The 12,831-nt window shown below is 45.5% G+C and overlaps 1 protein-coding gene across 9 annotated transcripts in view; it reads left to right on the top strand.

The window, feature by feature from the left end:
- The window catches only part of dmpk (DM1 protein kinase), a 93,005-nt gene that overhangs the window by 14,089 nt on the left and 66,085 nt on the right, over positions 1–12,831 (top strand). For 8 of the 9 annotated variants that reach the window (XR_014279230.1, XM_082548818.1, XM_082548820.1 and 5 more), the window contains exon 2: positions 3,642–3,733. Coding sequence is in view for 8 of the 9 variants with exons in the window: in XM_082548818.1 (XP_082404944.1) it covers positions 3,642–3,733 (92 nt within the window). In the remaining variant the exon portion in view is untranslated. Of the gene's footprint in view, positions 1–2,397; positions 2,683–3,641; positions 3,734–12,831 lie in introns of those variants that run through there. The other variant, XM_082548816.1, reaches the window with a different exon arrangement.

Consider the following 12,831-nt stretch of genomic DNA (forward strand, 5'->3'; position numbering starts at 1 on the left):
GCGCCAGTGACAATGTGGATCCAGGGGACGCCCTGCGTACCCAGCGGCAGCCCTGGAACTGGTCCAGGGGGCCAAGCAGCGACAGCGCAGTAGACGTAGAAGTGAGCCGGGGCTCACCGAAAGCTGGTCCACCTCCTCCACCGCCAGCAGGCATGCCTCCTGTACACTGGCAGTCGCGGACCCTTGGGCACCTCCAGCAACAGTGTGGCAGGTTCCTCCTGCGCTCTCCATGAACTGACCTCCGGCTCTTGCTGAGCAGGTGGTTGAGCTGGTGGCGAGCCCAGGAGATGCTCCGCGGCCCTCCTCCAGGGAGCAGGAACGGGCACAGATCCCTGCCGGGCATAAGCTGCTACCACTTGATGAGTAGGGATGGGTGCGGCGGCCGGCTATGTCCTGGCTTGTCGCATCCTGGGGCCTGACATGGTCGTCAGAACAGCCTGGACCTCCTCCACGCCAACGCTGTCGGGGAATGCCGGTGAGAGTGAGAGTGCCAGATTCTTCATTACCTGTAGATGCTGCTGGGTCCAGTCTTACAGCTCTTCTGTGCTGGCCATTTTGGCCACCATTCAGGCCAACTCCTCCCCTTGGCGGCCAGTTTGTGGGTCTGCCGTGCCCCCCATCCTGGGTTTCGGCACCACTGTGATAAAACAAGGCAGACCCAAAGATATTTTCAAGCTTTTCAACATGCTTTATTGAGGCACATGGTTGCTAATTACACACATGAATGGCTGCAGCATCCCAGCTGCCAGGCGACACATCCACAACACAACTACTCGGACTGTGCAAGGCGTGATAGCAGATGCCACGCAGGTGCATCCATCTCACCTGCAGCAGCATTGCAGACCATGCCCCACCACACCCATATACACATTTTTTCAGATATCTGTAGATCAGACATTTTCTCAGACATTCTCAGACACTAAATTTTCCAATAGCAGCAGCTGCAATGTCAGGGATATGCACCTTAATGTACAGGGTGGGCCATTTATACGGATACACCGTAATAACATGGGAATGGTTGGTGATATTAAAGTCCTGTTTGTGGCACATTAGTATATGTGAGGGGGCAAACTCCTCAAGATGGGTGGTGACCATGGTGGCCATTTAGAAGTCGGCCATCTTGGATACAACTTTTGTTTTTTCAATAGGAAGAGGGCCATGTGACACATCAAACTTATTGGTATTGGTATTTTTTTTTTCGCCTGTCCCGTTTGGCTCTATTGCCATCAGAATTACTGTCTAAAGGCAAAGAAAGATGCCCAACGGATTTACTTTACCAAATGGACCATTGCAGCCTTGCCGTATTGGTCTATTTGATTCACCTTTGCTTTTATTGTTTATTTTATTTTATTTTCACTTGCTAAACACGGGACAGACTTGACTGGGGAAAAGAAAAGGGAGAAAGAAAGAGGGAAAGAAAAACAGCGGGGAAGAGGAACGGTGATAAAGGGGCAAAAAACAAAAACCAACATAACAAACAGACAAAAATACATATATCAATCACCTGGATCACCTGTTGAGAAAGAAAAAAGAGAAAACAAGCAAAAAAAAAGAGAGCAATATAATAAACAACATCATCGCGATGATCTATGGGAATGTAACAGTAAATACTAAATATTAAACATTATTGTGCAGCACGTAAGATCGACAGTGCACAGTGTGCTTTGAGGTAGGAGCCAAAGAGGGTGTAGTTTGTGTCTGTGAGCACCCGTGTGTACACCTGTGAGCATGAGCGCGCTTGTATTTAAAAGGTTCCTTCATGTAATGATCTGCTAGAGGGTGTGGGGGAACCATAGCCCCGTCCTCCAGGGCATGAAGCAGGTATGGAGGAGATCCAGGCTCCAGACATCCAGAGCCCCTCAGAGCACAAGAGACCAAGGAAGACAAACGGAGGGGCAACCGTGCCACTATCCCAGAAAGAGCTGAGGAGAGTCCCAGATGAGGGGTCACTCAGCAGCCGTGAAGCAGCTGTGCCAGAGTGACCAAGCCCGAGGCCAAGGCCACCCCACCCCCCGAAGGGGCCCGAGCGAGCCCCAGGCTCCAGGCCCCGACAAGCAGCCACCAGGAGTGAGACGGTGCGTACCTGGACGCCCATCCCTGGACACAGAGAACCACCAGTGCACCAATGTGTGGGGGCATCTGCCACTGGCACGTGGAGTGGTGGGGGGAGATAGGTCTCCATACCTTCGAGGGCCTGAGATGTCCCTAGAGAGGTGACGTCTGATACCCGAACTGACATATAGACACAAACATACAGGCACACACAGATACAAACATCCATTCCCACCCTCATACTCTCATATGCAATTACTCCACACTCACCCAACGTGGAGAAAGATATAAATAGACACTGTACACACAATCACACTCCCAAAGCGTACTCTAAGCCCCAGATCTAGGTACCCTTGTCCCTGGAGGGGGAAACTGCACCCAGACCCTGGTAGTGTTACCCTCTTCCCTGGGGTGGAGAGACACAGACCGCCCCAACTCCGCAGCAGCAGGGAGGCCCCACATTCCAGACCCCAATTGGATGGCCGACTCCTCCTCCCAGCTCCCCCGCCCCAACAGGCAACAGAGAACGGGGGGGTGTGAAGACTCCAAACCTCCCTCCGTCCGCTCATAAGTAGTGTTGATGCATGTGTGTTCCAGGAGGGCATGGAGCTACCTGCCAGAGAGCAGCAGGTAAGCGCATAGCCCCTCCTGATAGCCCTCAATGTATACGTGTATTTAAAATTGAGAGGTGGGCAACGACGCCAGGGGTGAGGTTGTACACCCTGATGGTCATCCGGATGCTGTGTAGCGTGCCCACCCCCAAGGTTTCGGAAATGTCCTAATCTAGAAAAATACTGGAGAGACACATTTCAAACTTTGGCACTAATTCTTGGATAGCATGTGGGTCCTAATCCATTAGCTACACTTTTTGGCACCACTGGAGAGACTGATGCACAGTTGATCTTGTCACAGTGTCACACACAGTCTTTCACTTCCCTTGTGGCTAGGCATGCAACCCTGCTAAGATGGAGTAGCTCAATGGCTGAGGGACCTTATGTGTTATTTGGGCCTCGAAATGATCCATTATTCAATTAGTAATACCAGCAGGAAATTTTACAAGGTGTTGGGGCAATTCCTGAAATATTTTTCCCCACTTCTAGCACTACTCAGTAAATTCTCTGTTTTTGTTGCTGTTGTTGTTTTGTTCTGCTTTTTGTTTTGTTTTGTTGTTTTGTTGTGGGTTTTTTTAAACTGGCTCAAGGGACAGGGCTATTGTGTGGGATGGGTAGGGGGTAAAGTGATAAAAGCAATTAAAAGATATGAGAATGTGTTATTAAGCTGTAATTTATTACATCAGCTTAAGCAATAATTGTGAAACCTACTTACTTATTGTATAACAGTTGTGTGTATCTCTTTTTCTTTGTTGTTTCAATCTAATAAATATATATTTAAGAAAAAAAAATGTATTTAGAGCACACTAATAAATTGTCCCACACTGATAAATTACTGCAAAATTGTTAAATTAGGAAAAAATGATATTTTTAAAATAATGCCACTGCATTACCATTTTTAGGTCCATTATTTCAAATAACACTGAAATAATAAAGTAAAATAATTGAAATCATTGTCTCTTCTCTCCTTTCTCACAGCTGAGCCTCTAGTAAAGGAGGTTAAGAAAACCCGCATCAAAAGAGAAGACTTTCACATCTTGAAGGTGATTGGCCGGGGCACATTCAGCGAGGTGAGCGAGAATTGTACCTACTACTTTATATGAGTATAATTTTTAGGTATTGACTTAAATTCTACATTTAAGAATATGAATTATTTAGCTGCCTTTTTATGTGGAATGGGGTTTTACTGAAAGGAACTGGACCTGTCTGCAATGATACTACTTACACTCCACATAGTTTCTTCTTAATCATTTCTACTAGATCTTTTAATATCAACATGTCAAGGCCACCAAAATGGGTAGAACTCTGTCACGGCGGGGTATGCCAGTGAGTTTGTGAAAAGGACCCAAAAGCAGACACTAGAGAGGTGAACTGAAGTTGAAACCAAGAGTGAGCTATTTATTATGGCTGGTGGACATGAACATAAAACACGAGCAAAGGCAAAACAGGAGCGACAACTAAACTGAAACCTAAAATGGGAAAACTAAAAAACTACTGCATTTTCAGACTATAAGGCAAAAAAACCTCACTCAACTCATTCTTCTTGCTTCCTCCACTTCCGTACCATTGATTCATTAATGTTGAATTCTCTGCAGTGGCTCTATTCCCATGTTGTTGCAGTATATTAATGACTAACCTCGTATTGTGGATGGATTATCTCAGTTGTTCTCCTGACTGAACTTTAGTCCGTTTATAGCATCCTGCTATGCAATTGCATTAGTCCCTAACCATCAGGAACCCTCACGGTAACTTTTATCATATGGAAAAAAGTTAGTGTTCATCCTCCATCTTCACTGTGTATGTTATACTAACATAGCTGTGTAGCTAGTGATCACATAGCACATCATTTCATTATATACCAGCTAGCCCAACTTAAGTAACCCTACAAAAGTCACTGCTGTTTAGGTTTTTTTTTGTCTTCATTTATGTTGGAAGTGTTAGCAGAGCTGTGCGTTTTAATTATTCAGAAATCTCTCAGTCAGAACATGCTATATCATGTTTAGGTGGAAACTAGCAAGCTAACTTCCTGCTAACTTCTATCTCCGTTAAATTTAATACATTCTGTTTTCGTGGATGCCTGGATGAGATGAAAGAATTTAGATAGTTTTTAACTGTCAGTGATGCCGCAGTGTTCGGGACCTGAAGGGACAGAGTTTAGGACCCAGATTACTCTGCGAGGTTCCTAACTACCGTAGCCGTAATGCTCTGACAATCCATCAAGCGGTGCAGCTTCATAGCTTACCAAAGTCATACTAAAACATTTTTGACAGATTTTTGAGTGCCGTGTGCCACATAAAATCGGTTCGAGGTCAGTAAACACAACCAGAATTCATGCATAAGGTGCACCGGATTATAAGGCGCACTGTTGGTTTTTGAGAAAATTAAAGGATTTTAAGTTTGCCTCATAGTGTAGAAAATATAGTATGAAAACTGTGACATGGCTGAGGTAACTATGAAAACTATAAATCAGCTATGACAACTGTGATAACTATGATGACTATGGTGACTATGACTACTAAGGTTACTATGACAAGACATGGAAGGAGAAGAAATGACCTGACACTGAACAAAGGAAGACAGAGGACTTATTACAGACAAGAGGTGATCAGGGAAAATGGAAACACAAGACTTTCAGAATAAAACAGGAAACATGAAGAGACGTAAAGATATTAACACCGGCTAGACAATATGAAACACACAGACAAAAAATACATGAGACTAACACAGAAAACCTAGGAGAAATATAAATTAAACTCAAGGCAAACAAATAATAATCCTAGAACTTAGCATCCTTTCAATATAACATACGAAGTCATAAATACAAAAATAAACACAAAATGCTGGATCATAGACCCAGCAAAAGTTTAACAAGTTTATTTATACAATAAAGTTCACAAGGGAAAGGCTTTCTGTCAGTGAAGTCTAATGTCCAAACAAAACAGGGAATTCTACCTCTCCTTAACTTCATAGAAGTCTTCACAGAAGACCTCTCTCTCTGATCTCCAGGGTTTTCTGCACAGAACAAACAAGTTAAGTAACTTACAGGCTGAAGGCAGACCACAACAACAAACAAGAGAACCAGATTCACTAACTATTTCAATGATCCAGTGTAGACTGAACGCAACCTAAATAGTAGCAGGAAAAGACATCCATCCATTTTCTTCCACTTATCCGGGGCCGGGTTGCGGGGGCAGCAGCACAAGCAGAGAAGCCCAGACCTCCCTCTCCCCAGCCACCTCTTCCAGCTTGTCTGGGAGAACACCATGGCACTCCCAGGCCAGACGAGAGATATAATCTCTCCAGCGTGTCCTGAGTCTGCCCCAGGGCCTCCTCCCGGTGCGACATGCCCCAAAAATCTCACCCAGGAGGCGCCCAGGAGGCATCCTTATTAGATGCCCGAACCACCTCAACTGGCTCCTTTCAATGTGGAGGAGCAGTGGCTCTAGTCTGAGCCCCTCCCGAATGGCCGAACTTCTCACCCTATCCTATCTCTAAGGGAGAGGCCAGTCACCCTTCAAAGGAAGCCCATTTTCGCCGCTTATATTCGGAATCTCATTCTTTCGGTCACTACCCACAGCTCGTGACCATAGGTGAGGGTAGGGGCATAGATCGACGGGTAAATTGAGAGCTTCGCTTTTACACTCAGCTCTCTCTTCACCTCAACAGACCGGTACAGCGTCTGCATCCGCTGTACCGGATCTGTCTGTCAATCTCCCGCTCCCTGCTTCCTTCTCGTGAACAAGACCCCAAGATACTTAAACACCTCCACTTGCGGGACAATAAACTCGTCCCTGACCCGGAGTGGGCACTCCACCCTTTTCCGGCTGAGGACCATGGCCTCAGATTTGGAGGTGCTGATTCTCATTCCCACCGCTTCACACTCAGCTGCGAACCATTCCAAGGCGAGCTGGAGGCCATCAACCAATGAAGCCAACAGAACCACATCATCTGCAAAAAGTAGAGATGAGATCCTGAGACCACCCAAGTGAAAGCCTTCCGCCACTTGGCTACGCCTAGAAATTCTGTCCATAAAAATTATGAACAGAATCGGTGACAAAAGGCAGCTCTGGCAGAGCCCATCACCCATCAGGAATGAGTCCTACTTATTGCCGGCTATGCGGACCAAGCTCTTGCAATGGTTGTATAAGGACTGAATGGCCCGCAGCAATTGGACACATTTACTGTTAGCTATTAGCACCAGCTGTCAGCATCAGCTGCTAGCCGCTGCGCTGTCTTCGGATAGCCGGTTTCTGGACTGTATTTGTTGCTCCTAATCTGTGGAACAATCTTTCCCAGCACATTAGAGGGGCCCCTTCACTGTCCACTTTTAAAACACGTCTTAAAACCCATTTTATCTCCTTGGCTTATGACACAGTCTGACCCTGATTTTATTATTTTAATCTAATGTGCTGATTTTATTGTTTTAAATGTAATTCTCATCAACATTTTTATACTATTTTATTATTGTTTTTGCTATTTGTGCTAATTTTATTATTTTAAATGTCATTTTAATAATCATCTTATTTTTTATTTTTTAAATATTTTTTATTCATTTTATATTATTATTATTATTATTATTTATTTTATTTATTTTTCTTATTTTTTAACATGTTCAATGTATCATTTCTGGCATGTCAAGTGTACAGCACTTTGTGTTCAGCTGGGGGCTGATCTGAAAGTGCTATATAAATACTACAGGGAGTGCAGAATTATTAGGCAAATGAGTATTTTGTCCACACCATGCTCTGCATGCATGTTGTCTTACTCCAAGCTGTATAGGCTCGAAAGCCTACTACCAATTAAGCATATTAGGTGATGTGCATCTCTGTAATAAGAAGGGGTGTGGTCTAATGACATCAACACCGTATATCAGGTGTGCATAATTATTAGGCAACGTCCTTTCCTTTGGCAAAATGGGTCAAAAGAAGGACTTGACAGGCTCAGAAAAGTCAAAAATAGTGAGATATCTTGCAGAGGGATGCAGCAGTCTCAAAATTGCAAAGCTTCTGAAGCGTGATCATCGAACAATCAAGCGTTTCATTCAAAATAGTCAACAGGGTCGCAAGAAGCGTGTGGAAAAACCAAGGCGCAAAATAACTGCCCATGAACTGAGAAAAGTCAAGCGTGCAGCTGCCAAGATGCCACTTGCCACCAGTTTGGCCATATTTCAGAGCTGCAACATCACTGGAGTGCCCAAAAGCACAAGGTGTGCAATACTCAGAGACATGGCCAAGGTAAGAAAGGCTGAAAGACGACCACCACTGAACAAGACACACAAGCTGAAACGTCAAGACTGGGCCAAGAAATATCTCAAGACTGGTTTTTCTAAGGTTTTATGGACTGATGAAATGAGAGGGAGTCTTGATGGGCCAGATGGATGGGCCCGTGGCTGGATTGGTAAAGGGCAGAGAGCTCCAGTCCGACTCAGACGCCAGCAAGGTGGAGGTGGAGTACTGGTTTGGGCTGGTATCATCAAAGATGAGCTTGTGGGGCCTTTTCGGGTTGAGGATGGAGTCAAGCTCAACTCCCAGTCCTACTGCCAGTTTCTGGAAGACGCCTTCTTCAAGCAGTGGTACAGGAAGAAGTCTGCATCCTTCAAGAAAAACATGATTTTCATGCAGGACAATGCTCCATCACACGCGTCCAAGTACTCCACAGCGTAGCTGCAAGAAAGGGTATAAAAGAAGAAAAACGAATGACATGGCCACCTTGTTCACCTGATCTCAACCCCATTGAGAACCTGTGGTCCATCATCAAATGTGAGATTTACAAGGAGGGAAAACAGTACACCTCTCTGAACAGTGTCTGGGAGGCTGTGGTTGCTGCTGCACGCAATGTTGATGGTGAACAGATCAAAACACTGACAGAACCCATGGATGGCAGGCTTTTGAGTGTCCTTGCAAAGAAAGGTGGCTATATTGGTCGCTGATTTGTTTTTGTTTTGTTTTTGAATGTCAGAAATGTATATTTGTGAATGTGGAGATGTTATATTGGTGTCACTGGTAAAAATAAATAATTGAAATGGGTATATATTTGTTTTTTGTTAAGTTGCCTAATAATTATGCACAGTAATAGTCACCTGCACACACCGATATCCCCCTAAAATAGCTAAAACTAAAAACAAACTAAAATCTACTTCCAAAAACATTCAGCTTTGATATTAATGAGTTTTGTGGGTTCATTGAGAACATGGTTGTTGTTCAATAATAAAATTATTCCTCAAAAATACAACTTGCCTAATAATTCTGCACTCCCTGTATATACTATATGAATTGCTTGCTTGCTTGCTTGCTTGCTTACATCATGACTACTGCTAAGGTGCTGCTCTTCCGGACTCTTCTCACTGGGTCTGTTCTGCAGTCCATACTCCGGCCCGTCTCCTCCACGCTGAGATACTCGACATCAGACCAACTCATTCTGCGCTTCCAGCACCTCTCGACCTTTCCGCCGGCTACACCCTGGCATTCCCCTTGGTCCCGCGTCGAAAGTATGTCCACCGCGGATCCAGACGGAATTACAGGATTGACAGCAGGAACCCGATACCATCCTTGTGGTCATCTCACCGCCGCTCCGCTAGGAAGCCTGGTGGACAGACTGCTGACCGTAGTGTGCTTGCTAGCCCTGCCCGGTCAGCTTACAAAGCTAGCGGCGACTATCCCGTTTCCATCGGATTGCTTAATGTCCGATCCCTCTCCAGCAAGGGACCTCTTGTCTATGATCTTCTTAATGATCATAACCTGGCTTTCTATGTCTGACGGAGACCTGGCAGCGTCCAAATGATTTCGCCGATCTCAATCTGACCACTCCACCTGGATTTGTTTACACCTGCCAGCCCCGTGTGTTGGGACGTGGGGGTCACCTCGCGATCCTGTACAACAGGAAGTATAAGGTATTCTCTCTTTCTGCTCCTGCCTACTCCTCGTTTGAATCCATGCTGATTCAAATTAATGGACAAACTCCCACAGTATTAGTTGCTGTTTACTGTCTACCGAAAATCAAATTTGACTTTTTAACTGATTTTTCTAACTTTCTTGCCGTAATCCTACTCTTATCTCCAAATATACTACTGCTGGGCGATTTTAAAATCCACATGGACAACACATCAAATTCAGCCACAAGAGATTTTATATCCTGTCTGGACAATGTTGGCTTACACCAATATATGGATGTTCCCACACACTCCAGAGGACACATTTTGGATCTTGTTTGCTGTATTGGTGTCACCCCTAAGAATTGTGCTGAATTGGACAACTCACACTCTCACATATAGGGCCTTGGGGGTGGGCACGTTTCACAGCATCCAGAGGATGGCCGGTGTATTCCAACCCACCTCTGGCGCTGGTGCCCTACCCTCAATTTTAAATGCATTTAGACACTAAGGGTTTTCGGGAGGAGCTGTGCTGCTCTCTGAGAGGAAGCAAGTACCATGCTCTCCTGAGTTTTAAATGCACTTTAGAACAGCACACAGCAACACTACATATGAGCGGGCGTAGGGAGATTTGAGGTCTTCACTCACCCCGGTTCTGTTAACCGTCAGGGCTGGGGGGCTGGGAGGAGGTGCTGGCCGTCAGACTGGGGTCTGGGATGCGGGGCCTCCCTGCTACTGCAGATAAGGAGGTGGTCCGCTTGCCTCCACCCCAGAGAGAAGGGTTACATCTCCTGGGTCTAGGTGCAGCTTGCCCCTCTGGGGGCGGGGGTACCTGGACCTGGGATATAGAGTATGTTTGGGGAGTGTGACTGTCTGTGCAGTGTCTATTTGTGTCTGTCTACACGTTGGGTGAGTGCCGAGTATTTGGTTGTGCATATGGGGGTGGGAATGCACGTTTGTGTCCACGTGTGCCTGTTCGTCTGTGTCTATATGTCAGGTTGGGTCTTAGACTCAACCTCTCTGGGTACATCTCAGGCCCTCTAAAGTACGGAGGCCTATCTCCCCTCACCACACTCCCTGCCGGTGGCTGATGCCCTCAGACATTGGTGTGTTGGTGGTCCTTGTCGTCTGGGGCTGGGCGCTCATGTATGTACCGCCTCACTCCTGGTGGCCGATTGGCAGGGCCGGGCGCCTGTGGCCCGGCTGGGATCCTTCCGGGGGGTGGGATGCCCTTAGGCCTCTGGGCCTGAAGCTCGGTCCTCTCTAGCACAGCTGGCTGCCGGCAGAGCCCGCGGGCACGCCACTGCAACCCCCTCTGGCCTCTGCTCCGTAGCTGCGGGGTGACCTCTCCTTTGGGGCTCTACTCAGCTCTTCCCAGGAGGGTGGCACGGTTCCCCCCCTTTTGGTGGTCCTCCTCGGGTCCTTGTACTCTGGGGCCTCTCGATATCTGGGGCCTGGATCTCCTCCATACCTGCTTCATGCCCTGGGGGACGGGACTATGGCTCCCCACACTCCCTAGCAGATCGTTACATGGAGAAACCTTTTTACAAGCATGCTGATCCACACAGGTGTGCACACAGGTGTACACACGGGTGTTTACAGACGCGGACTACAGCTTTCTTGGCTGCTGCCTCAAAGCACATTGTGCGCTGTCTATCTTGCGTGCTGCACAATATCGTTTAATATTTAGTATCTACTGTTATCTACTGTTAGCTAGTTTATTGTGATGGTGCTGTTTTTTATTATGTTGCTCTTTTTTTTTTGTTTGCTTTCTCTTCTGTTTTTTTTTCTCCATACAGGTGATCCAGGTGTTTTGTTTGTTTTTCTTTCCTTCTTCCCCCCTTTCTCACCGTCTCTTTTCCCTTTGGTTTTCTTTCTCTCCCTCTCTTTCTTTCATTCTTTCTCCCTGTCCTATCCCACAGTCATGTCTGTCCCGTTTGTAGCAACCGAAAATAAAATAAATTCATAATTATAATAAAGGTCAATCAAATGGACCAATATGGCAAGGCCATGATGATCCACTTGGTGAAATAAATCCGCTTGGCATCTTTCTTGGCCTTAAGACAACAATTCTGATGGCTAAAGATCCAAACGGGACACAAAAAAAAAGAAAAAAAAAAAAAGAATTGTGCTGTATTGGAAATACCTTTTTCAGACCATAAATTAGTTTTATTCACTGTTAGTCTCCCACTATACAAAAATAAACAAAACCGCTCAATTACTTTTAGAAATATTAGGGGCATTGATCTATCAGATCTTTCCCATGGCATTAATAATTTACCTATCACTGATGCCTCAGCTTCCATAGATGACCTGGTATCTCACTATAACAATGAACTTATCAACCTCTTATAATAATAATAATAATAAATTTTATTTATGAGCGCCTTTCAAGTCACCCAAGGACACTTTACAATAGGATAAAACAATTAGTAAAACAATGGCAGAATAAGAACAATAAAATAAAGCACAAGATAAAATGAACAAACAGTGTATTCACAGTGAATATGCAGATTTGAACAGATGAGTTTTGAGTTGGGATTTAAACTGGGGGAGAGAACCAATATTTCTTATTTCAGGGGGCAGAGAATTCCACAGCCTGGGAGCAGAGCAGCTGAAAGCTCTGCTTCCCATGGTGGTGAGGCGGAAGGAAGGTACAGTAAGCTGGACAGAAGAAGAAGAACGAAGTGAACGGGCAGAACAAGTGGTGGTTAACAGGTCAGAAAGGTAAGAAGGAGCGAGGTTATGAAGGGCCTTGAAGGTGAGCAGAAGAAGTTTGAAAATTATCCGGAATTTCACAGGGAGCCAGTGAAGTTCCTGAAGAACAGGGGTAATGTGCTGGTAGGAGGGGGTTCTGGTGATAATGCGAGCAGCAGAGTTCTGAACCAGTTGAAGCTTATGGAGGGATTTTTGGGGGAGACCATGCAGAAGAGAATTGCAGTAGTCAATACGGGAGGTAACAAGACTGTGGACAAGAATGGACGTAGACTGGGTGGAAAGAGAAGGAAGCAATCTGTTAATGTTGCGTAGATGGAAGTAGGCAGAACGGGTGAGGTTATTGATGTGTGATTTATAAGAAAGATACCTTGGCTCCCCAAAAAACTCTGTTTCTTTCTCTCACTCTGCGCCATGGTATTTACCTGAACTTCGCCAACTTAAAGCTACTGGACGCCTCCTGGAACGTCTCTCCAGGAAAACAGGACTTACTATTCACAAGGACATGTATCTCAGTCATGTACAACATTATAAAGAAGCTATCCATCCAAATCTGCCTACTACACCTCTGTTATTGAATCCGCT

Source organism: Aulonocara stuartgranti (assembly GCF_965226115.1).
Source record: "Aulonocara stuartgranti genome assembly, chromosome: 10".
NCBI classification, from domain to species: domain Eukaryota; kingdom Metazoa; phylum Chordata; class Actinopteri; order Cichliformes; family Cichlidae; genus Aulonocara; species Aulonocara stuartgranti.